Genomic DNA, 23,016 nt, shown 5'->3' with positions numbered 1-23,016 from the left:
TTCACAAATTGGCATACAAAAAGTCAACTTGTGCAGATTCATCGTCCCAATTCCCACACGATAAATAAAACAAGTCAACTTTATAAACTAATGTAAAATTGATATATATTATATACCAAGTTACCATCATGTGTCTGTATATATATATATATATATATATATATATATATATATATATATATATATATATATATAAAAGAAAAAAAATGTTATGTCCACTATCTTTTCATAATAAATCTCAAGTGATTTGATGTTATTGGCTCTCTTATTGGCAGACAAAAAATAATTTTAATGGTTGTTTCTAATTAAAATTAATAATAACTTAACATTTTAGATTTTTTTGAAAGTGTTGTGAAAATATTTTGAATATAACAATGCTTTATATATAATTACACCACCCAGCAATAAGTTGTTATTAAATTCATATTTTAAAAATTCCACTGTTAGACTATATATTCTATATATTCTTAACATGCATACTAATATTTATGTAAATCAGTTGTTATTTACCATTCGATTCAGAAAATCATCTTTTATTCGTTATTTTAAACTGTAAAAACTTGAATTTAAATAATCAATTGATAACGTGACTATTGATGTTTAATCATCTTGAAATTTTGTAAGCGTGAATAATGCATGAAGATAATGTAATCTAATAATAGATTTGTTAAAATTCTCATTCAATTAAAAAATATATATATATATATATATATATATTGAATAGTGTAACATTATTAAGAGTTACACAAAGTATAACTTGAGTAGATCTCATCTATCTTTATTTTATTAATTTATTCTGTCATAGTTACAATGCTTCACTCCTTACGTCATATTAATCTGCTATGTCTGGACAGGTGAGCTAAGCTAATTAATTTAATTGTTCATTATTTGTGTACCCAGTGAATCCTATACCTATCAAACTTATGAGAAAACTTTGTTACAGTTGTTTAGTTGTTGTACTTTAAGTTTTGTAATCAAATTCAAACACATAATTCATGTTTTTAAGGATAATTAAATTTTAATAAATCATTGTATTTGAATTGAATTAAAAGACTTAAACAACACCACTTAAAGAACTCTAATTAGGTTTTACTACCACTAATATTATATTGATGTAAAAAATTTCTCTTTCCACGCCCTAATAATCCTTATCTTAGTTTTTCTTCACGTCCATGGCTCCAAACCCAAAACCATAAACACACAGAAGTTGAACTTTGAAGCCTCATGCAAACAACATGAAAATATCCATTTACTTTCTTCTTCTTCCTCTTCCCCTGATCCCCTCACTCTGATTATCTTCTTCCTTATCTTCTCTCTCCAACTCAACTCCGTTACCAATCCACCAACGCCGGAAAACCCGACTTATAGCTCCGGGGACCTCAAAATCCGACCCGGATACGCCTCCTACAAATCCTACATACAACGCCAACTCAACAAGACCCTTAACCCCAAACTCAGAAAAAAAAATGGACAACCAGTGATTGGGAACGAAAAGTTCAAAGTCTTTGCGAAATTCTTCGAACTTTTAAAGCAACGGCAACTCCTCCATAACCATTCCAAAGCGCTTTCTATAGGGGCCCGTGTCGGCCAGGGGGTTGAAGGCTTGAGACGTGTCGGCGTGTCTGACTCTGTGGGGATTGACTTGGTGCCGTGTCCTCCGCTTGTGATCAAAGGAGACTTTCATAACCAGCCTTTCAACAATGACACCTTCGACTTTGAGTTCTCGAACTTGTTTGATCACGCGCTGTACCCGCACAAGTTCGTGGCCGAGATCGAACGGACGTTGAAGCCTGATGGGGTGTGTGTGTTACACGTGGCGTTGTCTGGGCGGCCGGATAAGTACTCTGCCAATGATCTTTTTAGTGTGAAACCATTGGTGGAGATGTTCAAGGGGGTCCAAGCTTGTTCATATTCGGAAAGTAGACGGTTTCGGGTTGGATACGGAAGTCGTGTTTTGAGATAAGAAAATTATCAAACTGTCCTCATCATGAAAAGATGGGCAAAATTTGCCAAACAGTGAAAATTCTGAAAAATTTTAGCTGGACAGCACGCGTTCAAACTTATTTAGTTAGTTAGACTGTTTTTGAAAGTCGAGTTTAGCAAACTCGACTTTGGGCTGGAATACAGACACAATAGTGGCGTTTTTTTTAGTGGCGTTTGTCAAAAACGCCACTATAGGTTTCCTATAGCGGCGTTTTCTATAAACGCTGCTATAGCCACAAAAAAACGCCACTATAGTGTTCGTTTTTCAGCCCAAAGTCGAGTTTGCCAAACTCGACTTTCAAAAACAGTCTACCTTGCTAAATAACTTTGAAAACGTGCCACACACCTAATTTTTTCCCACAAATAGTCTGTTTGGCAATTTTTTCCTAAAAAGATATCTCATAGATTCGATATATATGCATAAAGTATACACATATATCTTTGTGCAGTATGTGAGCATTTCATGATTACAATCACCTCTATAGTATGAGAGAGGAGATACATACATTCGATGAGTGAGATAATTATTATTTGACATTAGTAATTACATTTTTGGTTGATTATATGTTGAGACGTTATAATTTTTTAAGAAGATAATTCATAAATTTTGTGTATTTTTTTTGTATAAAATATTTTTTCTTTAAAAAAATAATTTCTTTTAGAAGACTTAAAAAAAAAAAAAAATTGATAGTTACAATGATACAAGAGAAAAATTTAAACTCTGAATGACTTTATTATTAGGAACACTAAACACTTTGCACACCTTTAATAAAATCTCGTGTACGACAACCAAAATTGTGATAAAATCTCATGTATGATCACCAAAATTGTGATGCTAAATGATGAAAGGTATATTCTTCACTAGGAGAAAAAATAAATATATTAATTATTAATCAAGTTTTTATTGTTACTGCTGTTGCTTATTTGATTTTTCTAAAACATTTGAAATTTTAGATTCATTTACCTCTCAAATCCAAAATTTGAATTAATGTCAATTTAAGAGAAAACTATTTATGGAGGAGCTATGTATGCACTTTGCCACTCACAACATGTGGTGTCGGCTCACAAGTGTATGAATATATATATATATATATATATATATATATTTTGAAAGATGAGAATATTTTTCATGTAATGGATATATGCATTCTTACATACTGCTGTGAGAGAAAAATGCATATATCCAATACATGATATAAATATAATTATTGCTGTGAGAGGTTTTTCTAGGGTCGCTCCCTAAGATACTCTATCTCTTGTTCAAGACCAGGCTTTATCCATTTCTTGAAGAATACCACAACTAATAATCCTAATAATGCAGGATGAGTATGATTAATGATGTTGGTGAGCTGTGTACTCCATCAATAGCATCGCAATCCTTGGCTTTCTTCTAATTTTTAATTCATACATTTACTATATTATATATAAAAGATGCAATTAATTGGGACCTATCAAAGGAAGGAGTAAGCTGGGATCATTTTAATTGTGGCCCAATGCATCATGCATGAATCATGATACTATAATAACAATAAGATAATAATAATGAGAGTATACGTTAGGTGAAATATACGTAAAGATAAAGAGGAATAAAGGATACTCTCAAACCCATAAAATCAACTGGTTAAGACTTTACGGGACAAAAAGAAACTTCGTGATACTCTCTATCATCAAGCATCAATATACTAAAGCGTATAGAAAGGCAAACGATCTAGGGAGAAGATTGCCGATTTGACCAAAGAATTTGATTATCTATCATGATTGTAAACCTCTTTTTACTTGTACCAGAATCCAGAATGCTGTATTTTCTTGTTGATGCCTGGAATATGCTAAACCATGCAGGTTCAATTCAGTATCTTTGCGCTTACCAGAGATTAATTTTCAAGCAATAGGACCCGACCCCATTGCTGACTCTATAACCACAAAGCCAATACCCAATTAAATGTTAAAGAGAAATAGTTGGATATGGAATAATTAATGCACCCACAACTCCATCACTCAACTTGTCACTTGGGCAAGTTAGGACAAAAGTTGTGAGTTTTGTTGTGATGCTAGTTATGACAAAAGTTGTGAGTTTTGTTGTGATACTAGCATTATTCCATAGTCAACTATTTCTCATTTCAGGGAGAGGGTACTAAATTTGATATTACATATCCACCCTAGCCTTGCCTTCATATTTATAATAATTTTGATTATACTAAACTCCACTGTTCATAACTCGCAACGTTGACAAGCTGTGACAAAATTTCTGAGTTTTATTGTGGTATTTTTAGCAAAAATGGCCAACTAACACAATTTGGTAAAATATTTTGGAAAATACTATTGTTCGTGAAATTTTGAGGAGATTACCACTATTTTAAAACTCAAGTTATGCATGTAACTCGAGTTCATATAAATCGAGTTCCTTGTTTCTTGTTAAACTTAATGAACCAAAAGAAGCCAAGCTGGTTAGTTCCTTATTAAACTTCTTTTTTTTTTTTAGAGAGAGTTGCTTATTAAGCTTGATGTACATATTTCTTCATCTTATATTTCGTAGTTAATCATAGAAAAAAATGAAAAGAAGAAATCAAGCAAACCATAAAGAAGAGAAATTTAGAGAAAGCAAATACCTATGGTATGAGTTGAGAGAAAAACCAAAGCCACAAACCAGACCTTTGATTCATATAATAGCTGAAATAACCATCTCCTCCCATACTTGCAATCATCCTTCTTCTTTTTTCTTTTTTTTTTAACAAACTCACAGTCTGCTTTCCTATGTCTTATTGGCTCACTGCCTCTCTCTTCTTCAAATAGTACTTTTTGTGTTTTTCAAAATCTCAGTTTTGTCTTTGACTTGCCTCCCCCTGCCTTCTTTTTCTCCCTAATCCTATTTTGTTTTTAACACTTCAACCAAATGCAGCACTTGATTCTTTCTAGCTCAATGGAACTCGCGTTTTATAAACTCGAATTCTATGAACTTGAATTCTATGTGGCATTTTTAATTCTAAATTTCAAATAAATGGGTGCCACTGTCGCGCGTTTTTTGGAAACTCAATTTCTGTAAATTCACGTTTCTTAAACTCGAGTTTTAAAACAGTAGTATTGTTCTAAATATTTCGTGAACAGTGGTATATTGCCTCATATTTTGATAAATAGTGCTATTTTGGCCATTTCTGCTGTGGTATTTCATATTCAACTATTTCTCTTTAACATTTTAGGGAGAGGATACTAAATTTGGTATTCCATATCCCTAACCTTGCCTTCATAATAAAAATAATTTTGATTATACTAAAACTTCATTACAAATAGATATAATTTTACTTCAGGCATCGCATAACATGTACAACATAGAAACTGAAATTTTTTACCCTCTAAAAATTTAGCTGTGTGCAAATTGCTTATTCATTCGTGATGGATGATGAAGATGTGGCTCCATTTAGTTCATGGAAAATGAACTTGGAGAGAATGCCTGTGTGATGACATTTGGATGGGGTTTATATAGCTTTTGTTTCAATGTGGGCATGCTAAATTTTCTTATTGGCTTAAATTGAATGACATGCAATGAATGGAAAAATAGTTATTATTGGGAAAAAAGATGATGAAGAAGAAGAAAATAAAGTCAATCCTTTCAAATTTTCAATTCCTTCCCTTATGTATTGTATCATATTATCAGTCAAAATTCTTAGTCAAAATCCAATCACTGAACACAAACTCAAAATTTTTGAAATTGATTATTAAACAAAAAACCGGCAGATATGCTTAATGCCTCTGTTTCTCAACAGTACATAGAGACATGCGCAGCCTACAGTGAATAAGGACCAAAATTTTTGCTCCTGGACACAACAAAAATTACATTCAAACAAAGAGAGCAATTACGGGTCAGCCAGACTGTCCGGAACAAAATCAACAGGCTGGCTTTCAGTGTCTTCCAGTTGTGACTGCGATGCGGTTAGTTTAGCATTCTCGTAGCTGCGCGAACTTCTAAGGATTGTACCGAGGTCCATACCCTTTGCAACTGAAGAGCTGCTCCACGGATCACAAATATATTAAAGACTTTTTGAGATAATGATGAGTGCAAAATATACATAACAAAGAAATAATGTTTATGAGGATGTAGCCTTTAAATTGGCAAATTCTAAATGTCAAAAAAGCTAGCTGACAGTAAATATACACATGGAACAATTTCCATACAGTTCCTTAGGTGCAGTATATTAGTTCCTTAATTAAATTCAAGCACATAGTTGCATTGACTAATAAAACAACAATCAGCATTATCTTTTTCAATGACAATTAAATTTAATACAGCTATGTGTTTGAATTGATTGGAAAACCTTATGTAGTGCACACAAGGAATTGTATCTAAGTTTTAAACCCCCTCCCCCAACACACACACACACACACACAAGAGAGAGAGAGAGATTACCATGATTTCATGATGCTTCTTCCACCACTGTTATTTCTTTTCGAGTCATTAGATCCTAAGGCAATTTCGATTTGAATAGAAAAATTAGCTCCAACAAGCTCAGACCAAAGTTGTTAGACAGAAAGTAACAGAGAAAATGAAGACGATGCCATTCATGATTCATGTTATAGATCCTTAAGGAAATTGCCATCCAGTTAATACTAAAAGAAAAAATAAGAGATACTGCAACTTGTGGATGTGGATGACATTAATACTTAAAAGTAAGAGACATTTTACCTTGTAAAATATTATATATATATATATATATATAATACAGTCAGGGAATGTTTGGTTTGTTATGATGTGCCCTTGATGTGATGCACATTACAATGATACGACATTAAGGTTTTTGGTTTATTTTAATGTTTCTAACATTACCATAATTTAAAATTACAAAATATACCACATCATTTTATTCTCATCATCTTCCTAAACAATATAATGTTGTATTATTGTATTGAGATTACATTAATATATGATTACAATAATGTAATATTACGGTATAATGTAACATCATGACGAACCAAACGCCCCCTCAATGCTAAACACATATAGGAGGTTTCAACTTTCAAGCATTTCTTAAGGAAATTGCCATCCAGTTTATAAAAGATAAGTATTATGTTTGCCTCAAGGCCTAAACACTGTAATTATACCTTCTCAAATGCTGTCCACCTAAATGATATCTGAATCAGGTCAACATGGATCATTCAAGTTTTCTTGCCATGAGACAATCAAAGTTACATCCAAACACATTTAAAATATTTAACATTTAAAAAGAACAAAAGCAATGAGTCTGACTTGTTCACTTATCACAAAAGATGCAAGAGAAAATATAATGCAATGTACAAGGAAAAATAACCTCCTGAATTCTGATACAATTAACAATGTTGGGTGCTAAAAATCCAGACAGAAATTGAATTACCATTTCGTGGTGAGTTGAGTTTTGCGTTGCTTTCCCCATCTGAGAAGTCAGATGAAAATGAATTATCTGACGGTGTTCTGGTGCTGGCATCTGAATTGTCAACTCCATCTTCGTCTTCAGAAGACCCACTACTATCATCTTTGAAGATTGTTCCCAATTTAGTTAGCAAGCTCTTGTCATGTTGTGAGCTATTTACAACTTCCCCAGTGTCATTAACAGAAGCTTTTCTAACACCCTGGCCTGCACCTGACTTGTTCTCATTAAATAATTTATTTTGGTGAACTAAATTCTTAGAATCTCCCAAGTTAGACTTTGATACAGCTAAAGCTTCACTTTTTCTCTCTGAATTAATTCTGGTCTCAGAAGCATTGAGAGTGCCAGGCCTTGTTACTTCTTTAGGAATGGAAGTGAACGTATCAGACATACTAGATTGAGGAGCTGATTTGCCACTTCTTGAAGCTTTTGGAAGCTTCTTTTCAGGGTGAAGCATGTGCTTGGCACCTTTATCTTCAACTGGCCTTCCCTTATAGTTGGTTTCAGTTGTATGTAATGGAACTTGGGAAGACTTGCCAGTTCCAGAGTCACTTCTAGAAGCTTTTGGAACCTTCTCGTCAGGAGGAAGAATTTGCTCAGACTGTTCATCTTCAACTGGCCTTCCCTTAGAATTGCCTTCAGTTGTATGTAATGGAACTTGAGAAGACTTGTCAGTCACACAATTCATTTGAGCATGAAGAGAATCGATTTCAACCCCTGAATCTTTCTCGTGCTTCAAATTTGATTCATTTAATTTATTCTTGGTACTTGTTTTTGCTGACTTAGTTTTCTTTGTCAATTTGGATGAAGCTTGCACCTCCCTTTGATTATCAGCTGAATGTGTTAGATCCTTATGACCAACATCTTGATCTTTTGTTTGAAAATCCAGGAGGTTCTCTGCAGTAGCACTTTGTTTCTTCTTAGATTTCTTACTCATTTTCTTATCCATATTCTCTGCATTTGCTTGAGTTTTGCTGATTTGCTTTGAGGAGTCCATGTCATCTCCATTGACATCACCAGTTTCCCCGCCAGAAGCTTGCACCTCCATTTGATTATCAGCTGAAGGTGTTGGATCCTTATCACCAGCATCTTGATCTTTTGTTTTCAAATCCAGGAGGATCTTTGAAGTAGCCTTTTTTTTCTTCTTAGATTTCTTACTCATTTTCTCATCCACATTTTCTGCATTTGCTTGAGTTTTGCTGATTTGCTTTAAATGTTCCACCTCATCTCCATTGACATCTCCAGTTTCCCCACCAGAAGCTTGCACTTCCATTTGATCATCAGCTGAAGGTTTTGGATCCTTATGGACAACATCTTGATCTTTTGTTTGTAAATCCAGGAGGTTCTTTGCAGTAGCAATTTGTTTCTTTTTAGATTTCTTACGCATTTTCTCATCCTTCTCTGCATCTGCTTGAGTGTTGCTGATTTGCTTTGAGGATTCCACGTCATCTCCATTGACATCACCAGTTTCCCCATCAGAAGCCAAAAGGGACGTAGTTAATGTTTTTATTTTTGATACTTCCTTCTCCTGAGATTGAGAGAAATTTCTTTCTCCTTTCTTAGTGTTGTTAGTGGAATTATCACCATCTAAAGCTTTATCAGGCTCTGCCGAAGATATTTCATGTTCAGAACCTTTAACAAGCTCTGTACCTAATTTAATTGGTGTCCCTCCAACTGAATCCTCAGCTTTTCTCTTCTTCCTTTTTTTCTTACCAGATTTACTATGCTCAACAATTCCAGTTCCATCTGAAAATTTGGAAGTGACAATCACTTCTTTAGCATTCATGTCTGTTTCACCCCGACTAGATGGTTTGTCCATTTCTGACAGCATCCCTTTAGGATCTCTGTCATGTGATGATTCTCTTTTTTCTTCAACTCTGTCAGTCTGATCAGTTTCAAAATTGGCATTGTCATTAAGGATGCTATTCTCAGGCCTGGAAAGCTTAGGGAGATTATTCAGCTTTTTGATGACAGAGGGATGGCCTTCAAGGTCAACAACACAACTGTCTTTTGTATTTCTCCCTACTCCAACAGCAGCAGCTCCTTCAGATGCATTACTTTTGATTTTCACATTGCCAGCATCAGTGTCACTCATGTCAAGATCTACAAAAGAGCCAGCAGTATAATCAGCAAAAGATGCTATGACTTCTGGAAACCAACATGAGTGTCATGTATCATCAAAGGAAAAGGGCTGTTGGATGTGGTATTTATGAAAAATGTAGCATTAGGGACGTGGCTATGTATCTATATATCTTAGAGAATTTATCTCAATAAACATATACAGGGAGCAGTATAATCAGCAAAAAGATGCTATGATTTCTGAAAACCAACACAAGTGTCATGTATCAGTAAAGGCAGGGGGTGCAGACATGGCAAGTATGAGAGATGTAGCACAGGTAATGCGGCTATATATGTATATATCTTAGTGAATATATCACAGTAAACATATACAGGGTTTGCATGTATTAAAAACATAAATATAGAAAATTGAAAGTATCATAAAAACAATAAATATGTATTAGTTTCTTGCCATTAATGACAGCACCCTTATAACAATGCACATTTTTTGAGGTTAATAGAGGTGCTTTCTTTTAAAATTTAAAATATAATTTCTGACATGCCAATTTTTCACAAGTGTTGTACAAATTAAACATACATCTTCAACAAACTTGAACTAAAATTAAACAAAAGCAAGATTATATTAAATCACATATGAATAAAACGGATGGGAATCACCTAGTGAAGAGGGTACTTTGTCATGTTCCCCCACTGCAAAGTCATACTGCTTCTCCTTCTCCTTCTCCTTCTCCTTCTCAGAGATTTCACGAAGTCCAGAAGTCATTGCATCCTGAACACACTCTCCAGTTGCACATGTTGCATCCAGTTCTTTAATTGAATCCTTCTGGTTAATTTCCAAAGTGACCCTAGAACTTTCTTCCTTAGTATCTTTGGCAGAAGGAACAGCAGTGACTACTTGATTAAGGGAATCAGATTTCTTTTTCCTCTTCTTCTTTACCCCGCTTGAATCAGTTTCCAGCAAATGTACATTTTCCAAAGGTTCAGTGGCTAAACTGTCTACGGTCACATTTGTCTTCTGTTTGTCCACTAGTGAAGAGGGTAATTCATTATTTTCCCCCATTTCATGAACAGAATCACCCTGCTTTTCCTTCAAAGAAATTCCAGAGAGTTCAGAAGCTGTTACAGTTGCAAGCTGGACATCTTGTCCAGGAGCAGATGCTGCACCAGGTTCTCCACCTGAATCCTTGTGATTAAGTCCCACCGTGACCTGAGAGTTCTCTTCTCTAACATCTTTTCCAGAAGAAGGAACTGCAGAAACTACCTGATTGAGAGTATTTGAAGTTTTCTTTCTTCTCTTCTTATGCTTCCCACTGCTTGAACCAGTTTCTAACAAATGGGCATCCTCCACTGGTTCAGAAGATATACTGCCTAAGATGGTATTTGCCTTGGAGATCTCTTTAGTAGAATCACAAGTCAAAACTCTCTTTTCCTTCAAAGAATCTTCATCTCCAATTTTCTTTTCAATGTTACGCTTTCTCTTTTTATGAGACCTAGATTGTGCAGCTTCTTCCAATGACTTGTTGCCTTGCACATCCATGTCATTCTTAAATTTTTCAATCTTGCCATTACCATGTTTTTCTTTAACTTCAGTTTCCTTGCTCAGATAATTCTTCCTCTCTACTGTAGAAACTGACCTCTTACTAATATTAGAAGACGAACTCCTGCAAGGTTCATCAGGAATACTTTTGTTTCCCATCCTCATATCAAATGAAACTTCTCTACCTGCATTATCTAAAGAGTATTCTGGGACTGCAATATCTTGTTGTGACGCATCTTTGCCAAATCCATGAACTGAAGCATTTTTTTCTTTTAAAACTTCTACACCAAAATCACTTGAACCATACTGGTCAGCCATAGGAATATTCTCTTTCACATTCTGGTTGCTCCCAACCAGCTGTAGTGGTGAACCATTAATATTAGATGGCCTTTTGAGAGAACCATCATGAGGAAGATCAATCCTATCAAATAAAGTACTATTATTGGTGCCAAAACAGGCTAATATGTTGTTAGAACCGGGAATAAGGGACTGTTGATTTTCACCATGCTCCATTGAATGAGAGGCATCAACACAAAGAAACCAATTCTTCTTGATTCCATCAAAAGCACTTTTTACAAACATGGAATCTGATAAGTGGTAAAAGTATCCTTTGCGCTTTACCTGCCAAGTTTAAAAGACTCTGTCAACTGAATGAAATATATTCAAAAAGCAAAATGTCAAAAAGTTTTTTCTATATGTTCAAGCAGCATACCTTTAGAGCATGAATTTGTATCTTCCCAGTGTTAGGAAAGCACAGTGGGTGCTCATAAAGAATTTTCTCTGCAAGTTGACGACATGTAAAGGTCATTAGGAATAGAAACTGAAAAGGCATAACTGCTTAATTAGTAGAGACCTTTTAAGCACTAGTTGGTGGGAAATTAGAATTATCTTTTTCCCTGGCATTAATCTAGGAGTTGCATAGATCATAATGGTGAAGAACCATAAGGTACACATCTATACATCACCAAATTACTTAAAATGATAAGATATCATGTGTTCCATGATATAATAAAGGCTGAGTTTTGTACATTGTGTTTATTCCACGTGACTCAATGCAGATATTACAAGCAATCCTTTCACAATGAGACAGTTGTTTTTTCCTCTTTTCTCTTTGTTTTGCTTTTCTTTTTGTGTTTTTAAGATTTGATTAAAACAACAACAAAAATAACAAAGCTTTAGCCCCAAAACTTAAGAATCAGTTATTTATAAGCATTGATTAGTTAAATTTTTTATTAAAAAAAAAAAATTTACAACCAATTTTCTCCTATTGAACTCCATTAACAAAATTCAACATTGAAGTTATCAGCCATCTTGCTTCAACTGGAACTTCATCAGCAAAAGTTCTAAATAATTCTTCTTCTTCTTTTTTATAAGTCTAAATAATTAGGAACTTATAAAAAACAGTTCTAAATATTTGGATTACTAATTACTTTATTTTATTTGAAATTTAACTACTAAAAATTATAATTATACAAAATCATGTTTTTCTTTTTGTCATATCAAAAGTGTTATCCATCTCAATGCAAACTCACATTTAGAAATGTAAATCAATATAAGATATCGTTTATTTTATCCCTTTTTTAAGTATACAATCATTTTATTAATTAACACATAAACAGTGCATAGGCATATTGCTAGTTAACAAAAGATAATATAATATAAATTTGTCTCATTGAGTCATTGGAAGTGGGCTTCAAAAACCCTTGAATTTCTAATTCATCCCTTGATCTCAGTTTTTTTTTTTTTTTTTCGCAATGTTCCCTAGAGAGATTCCTCTCCCCCTCCCTCCTTTTTATATTGGTAAGTTACATGTGCACTTAGAGAGCAATGAACCCAACACCTTACCCGTCAACCCCATTCTTATGGGAGGACTAACCCTCAAAATAGCTAATCACTATAATTGAATTCTGTTGAACTTTCATTCGCCTCAAATTGATGTGAATATCACTCCCTCAATGCATAGATTCAATGCATAATTGACATCTTTCTTAACACTGAACAATGTCAAGGATCCAGTGCTAACAAAGGTTTAGCTAGAACCATTCTATAAATTGAAGAAACAGCTCAATCTCACCTAGTTATAGCATTCCAATGTCAAAAGGCCTAGGCAAAAAGTGCAGCCATACAGCATATTCAACATATGTAGCTCAACAAATGTCTTCCAGAATTTCTCAGTGCAAAACTCAAGACTTATTCATGAATTATTCTGAAATTATTTTACACACACACACACACAAACACACCAAAAAAAAAAAAAAAAAACCCACAAATTGGGCAATAGCAATTGATCAAAATACTTTAACTTTCCTAGCATTAGCTATAAAACAGTATAAGTAATCTAATTTAACATGCTTATATACACTGTTTGGTCCCAAAAAATTCGTTTTCCAAACAAACACTCCAAAATGCCAACCAACCAAGCAAAAACCTCTCATTAAAACAAAAGCACAAAACCCAAAAAGAGAAAAGAAAAAAAGTTTCAGGTGATGGAAGAAAGAGATTACTTTTGAGGTCGGAAACGGTGTCGGAATCTGAAACAAACAAGGCCAAGTGGGTGTCAAGGCTGGTGTCTACAAACACAACATTCTGAGAGGCTTTATTAGAATCGGAACCGGACCCAGAACCCGGTTTCGCCATGAATGAGGTACTGAGTAGTTTTAGAGGTTGAGCTGATGAGGGTGAAAGTGGACACACAGGTTATTGTTGTATGGCGGCATATACATGTATATATATGTAGTGGAAGTCTGGGAGTTCCACAAGGTTTTTGTTTTGTTTTGGGTTTTTGGTGTTTCAAAGAGACACAGAAGCGCGCACCGCTTTAAGAATAGTACATACATACTCTTAGTGTTTTTCTTCGCTTGGGTTTAGGAAGGAAAGCCCATTGTTAAGTGTTTTTAGTACCCTTGATGATGGGCTCAACTTGTTTTTGTAAACACTAGACCCAAAGGGATGAAAGTAAGAAAAAAACACTTAACAATGGGCTGAAAGTGCTATAGCCAAAAAAAAAAAAAAGGCACTAAGTGAGCAAAAATTATAGAGTGGGACTCGAAAATAGTACCTAACCGGGGTAGAAATAAGTTTCTTTCTTGCAAGACCCATGTGGGATCTGCAAACAGTGGATAAATTATGCAAACTGCAACTTAAAATTCCTTCTTAAACACACACTAAGGGTATGTTTGGAAACTGTTTTTTCCCTTTATTTTAAGTTTCCAAAAAAAAAATTCTTTTTTTGAGACTAATAAACTTATTTGACAACAAAAACTGTTCTCAAAACTCAATTTGTGAAAGAAACTGAAAACATGCAAAATGTTATTTTTAGTTTTTAATTTTCAAAAGTCAATGAAAATACACATTTAATTTAATGAATTTATCTCATTTAATGAGTTAGCATTATAGTTCAAATCTTAATAACAACATATTTAGTGTTTTCTTTTTTTTTTTTCTTCAAAAAACTAGCTTTTTAATTTCAACTAACCAAAATTTTTTTTTTATTTCAAAAATAAAAGAAATTTTTTTTTTCTTTATATTCCTAAAAACAAGTTTTTGAAAAGATAGGTGCTATGTCCACAACATTTTCACAACAAATCATAGGTGGTTAGTTGTTATTGGTTTAAATTTGAATCTAACACTAAGATTACTTTTTTGCCCCAACAATAACAACCAGTAACAACCTGCCACTTAGGATTTATTGTAAAAATGTTGTGGACATATCATTTCTCTTTTGAAAATAGAAAACAAAAATTGTTACCAAACATAACCTAATTGCCCATTTGGATTGGGCTTATTTCCTGCGCGTCTACGTTTTCAGCGTTTTCCTCTTTTTTTTTTTTTTTTTTTTTTTTTTTTTTTTAACATGCTACTTTCACGTGGAGTGTATCAGTGGGTTCCGTAGACTATTTACAAGACTTACAAACCTCACTTTTTAGCAACTTTTTATTAAAAATGGGTTTCACGATACTATTCACACATTTAAAAATTATTTTGCTACAGTGTTTTCAGTTTTTAGTTTTCAACAAAATAAATTGTATCCAAACTAAAATTAAGTAAACAATAATGCAACAGACAAAACAAATTTTAGTGTTATACAACTTGTTGAGGTGGCAAATTTTAATCAGTAATTTAGTATAAATTTACTTTAATTTGAGACCACCATTTACATCACTTTTATTGTACGCTCATCACAACTTGCTACCTACACAATTTTCAAATTTTATAAATTTTGTTATGTAATTAGACTTATTGTTGTTAAGGAGGGAAAAAAAAAAAAAAAAAAAAAAAAAAAAAAAAAAACAAAGGTGAAAAGTAACCTTGTATGCTAATTTCTGAAGTGTACAAATATAATAACATATTATTATGGGCATTGTTTTGAGCTTAATAACATGTGATTTGTGGATTCGAGTTAATTTAGTTGATAAAGTTGTTTGTTTTTGTATGGGAAATTTCATATTGATGACAATGATGAGTATTTTGCATAATGGCATTAGTGTTTAAACAGTGAAAAGTAACCTTGTATGCTAATTTCTGAAGTGTACAAATATAATAATATATCATTGAGGGCATTGTTTTGAGCTTAATAACATGTGATTTGTGGATCTGAGTTAATTTAGTTGATAAAGTTGTTTGTTCTTGTATGGGAAATTTCATATTGATGACAATGATGAGTATTTTGTATAATGGCATTAGAGTTTAAACAGTGAAAAAGGTTGCCCTCTTTATTATGCAGGATATGGGCTTGATAAGCTTTCAATTAACAGTAATTAATCTAGATTTTCCTTGTTCTTATAATTTGAAATCATTTATGCCATTCAAAAAATAGAAACATAAACAAAAATGCAAATTCCCCTTCGGTTTTAAATTTTTAATAAAACATAAGACATTTGTTAGGAAGGTTTTTTGAATGACTGGTTCAAGAGGGTTTGGACTTACCAACCCTGGTTCAAGATGAAATGAGTCAAGTCTACAACTCACTCTTATAAAGAATAGAGGCTAATGATGTATAGTGAAGAAACTGCTTAAAGATACCAACCCACAAAATGAGAGATCAACCAAGTAATTACTCTTAAACTTTATATGATCATAATATCATAATACAACACAGAGAGAGAGAGAGAGAGAGAGAGAGAGAGAGAAGGTTTATTTATGCGACCACACCCACAGAAAAGCAAAATTTGGGATCTATTACTTCCTCTCTAAAATGTAACTACTGGAGCTAAGCTTTATAATTGAACTAAATGGTGTACGATGTCCAACTTTACATAAAGATTTGAGTTTCTTGGTTTCTGGATTCTTAAAAGAATGGCTACTTGGAGTTTGATCTTATTTGGATATTACAATCACTTGCTTTTTATGACAATTTTAGACAATCGGTAGACTAAACCAATTTTTTTTGGACTATTTTAAGAGGAACATACCCCCAAAGAATCTACTAAATTTAAGGGATTTGGCCAGTCAATATTAAATGAAGACAAAGTGCTTTTTCATAGTGGAGACAATTAGCCCCAGATTTATGGCAAATGCAACAGATCAATTTTGTGTTTTTTCTTGTATTTGTGGTTTGCACGAGGCTTGCTTATGGATTTTGCAAGTGTTACTAGCTCACTTAGCAAAATTTATCTCCTGAGTCTATGGATAAGCTCAGAATAGGCCCACTCTTTACCCTCCATACCACACTCTTTCAATTTCTCCATTAATATTACATGAACTTTAGGCCATGTGAGAAAATAAAAAAGCTAAAAATAAAGATAGTAGGCCCAAAATAAATGGGTTTTGCTTAGTGTGGCCCTCTAGAAAAATTGGGCATTAACCACATTTAAGAATAGTTCTAGTTCTAGCAGATACAAATGAAATCCTACTCCAGAAACATATTATTACGCTATAAGCATGGGTACAAATAATTGTGAGTTTAAGTTTGTATAAAATCTTTGGTAAATCCTCTTCTTAACGGTATTGTCAATCCACCTAAAAAAAACATAGATGATGTGGTACTCCAATCCAAACCAGTAAAACCATGCCAGAAGAAAAACTACATTTTTTACATGACTTTTTGAGTTGGTCATATTTGTGTGTTAGGTTGCTTGTTTTAATCATTAGTGCACGGGTAGGAGTTGTTGCAACCGTATCTGTACTACTGGAAAGCTTAAAAACATGATTGCAACGGGTGCTTGATCTGCTTCTTTTGCGTGAACGAAATCGTCATGAAAAATATTTACGGCAAGTTTGATACATTATAATGATTATTACATGAGAATGGGAATAAATATTACAAGGAATACATTAAGTTGGAATGTAATAAGTATTACTATTCATTAGTTTGGTGACCATTTAGGAGTAGAATTCTGAATATACATCAACAATTTAGTAGAGTATAAAAAAAATGTGTAATTAAATTATTTTTAAGTCAGATTTCCTAAAATACACTTATTTTAGAGTGTTCAAAATTGAGCTAATAATTAACAAGAAAAATTTATATTCTTTCTTTTTGAAGATGTGGCAACTAATGGTTTTTTAAGAATTTTTTTTAAAAAGTTATTACATAAGATGAAAGAATAGATATTCATTACTTTTGATAAAGAATAGTTATTCCTCATTTTGAAGAATAGCTATTCATAAGGAATAACTATTTATTGTAATAAAAACATAACCAAACAACCGAATAGTTATGCTACAGTAATAGCTATTATATTACAGTGTCTATTACAATCTACCAAACATGCCCTTAGTAACCAACTCTGCCAACATATTCAACTAACCTAATAAATGTAGCGCCAAACTAGAACCAAGGGTTGACATGAAGAAATAAATTGAAGGAAACTAAAACCACCCTTTGGGGACCACATTTATAACATTCATAAAATCAAACTTTAAGAGTCGAGGAAAAATGAAGAACAGTCTATCATGAAACCAAACTCTCATAATGCTAATGAAATTGCAAGGTGAACTCCAACCATACAATTAGCATTCTTAATTTTAATCCACCAATGTACTTGACTAAGAACCCATCCCTGATAAAGGTTAGAGCAAGACGCTGGCTTATTCCTTCTTCCTTGAGTCCTTGAGTTGTCCCCTCTTTCGAATACCAAGGCAAAACCTCAGCCGCCATGCATCAACAACAAACTCCGGCAAGGAGTAGGCCAAAGCCCAGAGGAGGGTGTGTGGCCAGTAAGGTGTGCAACGAGGCTCGTAGCCTATGTGACGCAAAGCTGCTCGGGCATATCCATCTGTTGATGGAACAAGGAAGGAGGACCTCTTGATTGATGCCATCTTTGTTGCCACATATAGTGGAACCTGCATCCAGAGGATTGATCAGAGAACATAAACCAAGGCAATACAAAGGGTGATAAGCGAACAAAAGTTCACAACACAGTTTTTTTTGCATGTCTATAAGCTAAATGCTTTTGACATAAAATAGTCACACAAAAGAAAAGCATCTATCTGCTTAGTTCAAATGACATTTCCTCCTCCCACAATAATGGGATGGAAGGTAATAGCATGGGTCAAGACCCATCGGTGTGTATGTCACTTAACAATTTTAAAAAAAAAAACATACATCTTAAATATGCAAAGCATTGCATTTCACTAAGCAAATTGCTTCACTTTATATGTGAGTCCATATCATCACTTACCCATTTTTTCATTGCCTAAACTTATGTCCTCTAGAGTTACTTCTATTTGATCTTTTGTTTAGCAGTTTATCATTCCTAATTACAGGTGACATCAATTGGTCACTGAATATAACCATCCCATTGATATTTCCTTATCTTGCACTTATTCGAAGCTGCCTTAAACTCATCATAAATGAACCCAATTTTGAACTGCATTATCCACTCATCCAACATCCCATATTTAAGCATATAAAAGAAAGTCCTCATGATACCAACGCAGAATGAGCAGTCCAACTTAAAAACAAACTTGAACTGGGAAAAGGTTGGGGGAAGAAGAAGGGGGGAGGGGGGGGGGGGGGGGGGGGTTGCGCATGGATTGTCCAAATTCTGACCATGTAGAAGGTTTCATGTAAAATTCATGACCTATTGAAGGACAAAATATGATTTGCATAGAGTATTGTAAGTTGTTATTATGATCAGTAGATTCAGTAGATAGAGTTTTAACCTATAATCAAAATGAAGGGGGCTGGGAGGGATGGCTTGGATTTGATCCTACCTTCTAGCTTTTTTTGCATGAAATTGACTGCTATTAATGCTTATATCTTTGCATTTGCCTTTGACAGCCCAAGCCTTTTATCATTGCACTAGACAACAACCCCTTATATTTATCAATAACATGATTCAATAATATATGAAGCTACCTAACACCCTGACAGTAACTTTCTAAAAAAAAAAGAGGGGGGAGGGGGGGGGGGGGGTCAAACCCAGTAGGCCAGTACAAAAAAACTCACACTTTTGCAAGGTCTGGGAGAGGTGATTGATAGACCACCTTACCCCCAATTTTATTTTTGGAGAGGCTGATTCCAAGACTCAAACCCATGACCTATTGCTTTTTGGTGGAGGCGCTTGCCATCCCACAAAGCCAGACCTCTTGTTACTTTCTAAAAATAATAAAAGATATTTGATTAAGGCCCACCCCTTAATCTATAGCCTATCTATCATTGTCCTAAAAAAATAAAGAGACTACATTTTTATGTCAACATAGGCATTCTTTTTTTTTCTGTTTCCCCACAGTCCATAGCTAAGCTAAACAATCTATTAATCCTTCATGCCACATTTAAAAGGATAAATTAATATGAAAAGGAAATCAATGAAAGACAAGCTTTACCTAATGAGTCTAATAAGCAAATTAAGACAAGCAACGTTGTCTACAATATAAACCGTCAATCTGAAATGGATAAACAAGAAAAGATAACTTTACCTAATATTCTAGGAAGCAAATTAGGTTGTGAATAGATTGAGTATCCTCATTGCATTAAAAACTTTAAGTTAGATGACAATAGGCCACACTAATATAATTCACCAATCACAGCCACTTGCCTCTAGCATGGGACACAGGGCTGCCATATACCACTAAATTTGCTTAGGTGGCCGACAATTCCATTTGAAGTCTAACAGCTTCAAGTCGAATAGTAGGCTATTAATTTGGCTTCAAAAGCCCACCAAAAGCTGGCTTCTTCTACAATACCCTCAACAAGACAAGGCTTAAAGTCTGAAGTAGTTTTTGTTCAATATTAATGGCACAAATCTAAATTTCAAACTTCCATCCTATGTTGTCCTTCTCAAGACAACTATTGTATCACCAAAAGAAATCTAAGAAATATACAAAAATTAAAGGAAATGGGATTCTAAGAAGAATGATATTAACTAATCATTTGAACATAAATAAAACTTAACCAAAACAAAACAAGATTATCTAAGACATAAGCTCAATACCTGACACTGAACATCGATTCCACTTTTCTTGTATTCAACATAGAGACACCTCGAGAATTGATCAATATACCTGATCAAAAACACAAGTAACCTCCTTTCAGCTCATAAAACTATAAAATGAACCAAAAATTTTCAAGTTATCTCAAATTCAACAAAGAAAGAAAGAACTTGCTGCAAGACTATGCTTACGCTTTAGTGGCTGCATAAACAGCATAAAGAGGATCAGAAGGAATCACAATGGCAGCTCCAGAGCCAATGTTGACAATTGCACCTCTCTTCCTCTTGAGCATCCCAGGCAAAACAGCCTGAGTAACCTTAGTAGTACCAACAACATTGATTTGAATCAAATTCTTCAAAAGCTCCTCATCCACTTCATGGAAAAACCTGGCATAAGGGTACGATACCCCAACGTTGTTGACCAAAACCCCAACATCTACACCTTCAATAGCTTCACTAATCCTCTTAATCCCCTCAGATAAATCACCAGAAAAGTCCACAACAACATTCTTGATCTGGGTTTTGCCGTACTTGGCTCGAATAGAATCCGAGACATCTGTGAGCTTCTCTGGATTCCGACCCACCAAGACAAGATTAAGCCCAGCCCGAGCCAATTGAAAGGCGAAACCTTTGCCAATACCATCAGTGGGTCCAGTTACGAGTGCCCATGAGCCGTAGTGCTTTTTGAGATTTTTGGGTGGTCTGAGAAAATTGACGTAGACCCAGTTGAGGAAAGTGAGAGAAAGTTTTAGAGCCGAGAGAGAACCTAAAGTGACAAGCACAGGAACCCAGAAAGGTTGAGTCTTGAGCTTGTCTAGAACACAGGTATGCATGATTGGAACAGAGTGTGTGTGTGTGTGTGTGTTTTTTTTTTTTTTTGGGTTTGGTTTGGATCTGAGAAATGGCCAAATGGGGTTTTTGTAAGGAGAGGGAGAAAGAGTAGGTTTGAGATTGACAAGGTTAGCTGGGGGTTGATTTAGGAGGGCAGGACGGGTTTGAGAGAGTAAGAGGAAATGGCCAAATTGGTCGTGTTTAATGCTAAAAGATGGTTGGATATATAGGAATTAAGATAGGACAGTTAGCAGACCAAGAGGCATTCAATTTATGCAGGCAACAGAGTCAGAAAGAGAGGAAATAGTTGGGTGAAGTAGATGAGCGGAAAACCACCGTAATTAAACAATCAAAAAACGACGCACATGAGAGAACGTGGAGCTGCCACTGTATTTTGCTGGACTAGTTGGCACCATTTTATGTTGGGAAAACGAAGTGTAAGAGTAATGCCAGAAAAACACAATTTTTATCATAATTTGTACATGACTAGTTACTTGTGCTAGAGGTGTTCTGGTATGAATCCATCATCATATGTTTCATTTTATGTGTCGCAAACATTACTCTGAGTTTAATGTGTTTAATGCATACATAGTACACTCTCTCTCCAAAACATTTTTTTTTTTTTTGGTAAATAGGAAATTTCATTGAACTAAAAAGCCTCTAAAGAAGAGGGAATAAACCGGTCATACAAGGTACCAACAACATCTAAACTAAGGAGCATTACAACCTCAGGGGGCGGATTCATAAAAATCATAAAATCTTGAGGGAGTAATGCATCAGTGCATTTGTTGGCCTCTCTAAAGCAATGCAAAATTCTAACAAGGGGGATTTTCTTGAGGCCTTCAATACAATCGACGATAATAACATCCGAGCTATTAGCTCTACTATTGTTGCTTCTCATGAAATCAGCCACCACTTTAGCATCCAATTCAATTTCCACCGCTGGCAGGTTTAGAGAAATACAAAGCCGAATTTCGTCCCTTAAAGCCCATAACTCAGCAACCACACTTGTTGTAACCCCTATAGCCCGCGCATAACCTTTCAGCCATCTTCCACCACTGTCTCTAATGATTCCACCTCCTCCAGCTAACCTCGGATTACCCATAGAAGACCCATCCGAGTTTAGTTTGAACCAGTTGAGAGGAGGAGGAAACCACTTCACCTAGATTCTAGCACGACCTGAAGACTGCTTCTCTGAAAGACCCAAATAAGCAACTTCAACTGCTCTTGCTAAGGACTGATCCTGGAGATCGCTGGATTGACCAGTTCTACCAAACACAATGTTGTTTCGCCGAAGCCAGAGAGCCCAAACTGCCATGGGAAAGATAATACCCTAATCAACCTCTGAGACCCCGCATTTTTGAGAACATTGGCAGTTAAGGCGAAGCCAATCAAGAACATTGGTACTGTAGAAAAGGTTGGGATGAATTGGAGGGTTAATGTATACATGGTACACTCTCTCTCCAAAAACATAGGAAAACTGGAATTTCAAGTCACAGTTTTGAAGTGAAGTCACAAAAGTCACAAGTATTGCGTGCTATAGGTGCAAGTGTGTCTAATAGACTTATACTCCCCTTTTTATTTTTACACAAGGGTGCCAAATTGTGTGTTTTATTTTAGTCTTATGACTTGGTAAGATGGCCTTGAGTTAATTTTTTATTGACCAAATAAGAGATTTTCGGTTTGAATTTAATTTTAAATTCTACTATATTTAGAACAATTATTGGTTTATATTGTACTATCAGTGTAAAATTTATATTGCAAAAAGTGTAAAAGATTATACATGTTTGTTTAGTCTACAATGTAAACCTTATATTAA

At 34.5% G+C, this 23,016-nt stretch overlaps 2 protein-coding genes and 1 pseudogene across 2 annotated transcripts; 1 reads left to right on the top strand and 2 right to left on the bottom strand.

The window, feature by feature from the left end:
* The first annotated feature begins 1,102 nt into the window (after positions 1-1,102).
* On the top strand, positions 1,103-2,016 carry LOC126719764 (uncharacterized; annotated as a pseudogene).
* A 3,557-nt stretch (positions 2,017-5,573) lies between these two features.
* On the bottom strand, positions 5,574-13,796 carry LOC126718311 (uncharacterized). The gene is made up of 6 exons (XM_050420442.1): positions 13,497-13,796; positions 11,705-11,772; positions 10,113-11,613; positions 7,344-9,479; positions 6,383-6,437; positions 5,574-5,982 (listed from the first exon to the last, which is right to left on the bottom strand). The coding sequence occupies exons 1-6, from the start codon at positions 13,627-13,629 to the stop codon at positions 5,832-5,834; spliced, it is 4,044 nt and encodes a 1,347-aa protein (XP_050276399.1). The 5' UTR covers positions 13,630-13,796; the 3' UTR covers positions 5,574-5,831.
* A 3,849-nt stretch (positions 13,797-17,645) lies between these two features.
* On the bottom strand, positions 17,646-21,631 carry LOC126718313 (very-long-chain 3-oxoacyl-CoA reductase 1-like). Its single transcript, XM_050420443.1, has 3 exons — positions 20,559-21,631; positions 20,370-20,439; positions 17,646-18,276 (listed from the first exon to the last, which is right to left on the bottom strand). The coding sequence occupies exons 1-3, from the start codon at positions 21,197-21,199 to the stop codon at positions 18,022-18,024; spliced, it is 966 nt and encodes a 321-aa protein (XP_050276400.1). The 5' UTR covers positions 21,200-21,631; the 3' UTR covers positions 17,646-18,021.
* Between the last annotated feature and the right edge of the window lie 1,385 nt (positions 21,632-23,016).

This window comes from Quercus robur, chromosome 3, assembly GCF_932294415.1.
Source record: "Quercus robur chromosome 3, dhQueRobu3.1, whole genome shotgun sequence".
Lineage (NCBI taxonomy): Eukaryota > Viridiplantae > Streptophyta > Magnoliopsida > Fagales > Fagaceae > Quercus > Quercus robur.
Note: the sequence above shows the minus strand (reverse complement) of the source record. Positions and strands in the feature narration are given on the sequence as shown.

Bases quoted from the DNA above. Each gene is read 5' to 3' on its own strand.
- LOC126718313 (XM_050420443.1), bottom strand. From the start codon at position 21,199: ATGCATACCTGTGTTCTAGACAAGCTCAAGACTCAACCTTTCTGGGTT. The intron at 20,440-20,558 runs GTAAGCATAGTC...GTTTTTGATCAG, and splicing joins GTTTATGCAGCCACTAAAGC to GTATATTGATCAATTCTCGA. The intron at 18,277-20,369 runs GTATTGAGCTTA...CTCTGGATGCAG, and splicing joins GAATCGATGTTCAGTGTCAG to GTTCCACTATATGTGGCAAC.
- LOC126718311 (XM_050420442.1), bottom strand. From the start codon at position 13,629: ATGGCGAAACCGGGTTCTGGGTCCGGTTCCGATTCTAATAAAGCCTCT. The intron at 11,773-13,496 runs GTAATCTCTTTC...GTCAACTTGCAG, and splicing joins CACCGTTTCCGACCTCAAAA to AGAAAATTCTTTATGAGCAC. The intron at 5,983-6,382 runs GTAATCTCTCTC...TCCGTGGAGCAG, and splicing joins AGAAGCATCATGAAATCATG to CTCTTCAGTTGCAAAGGGTA.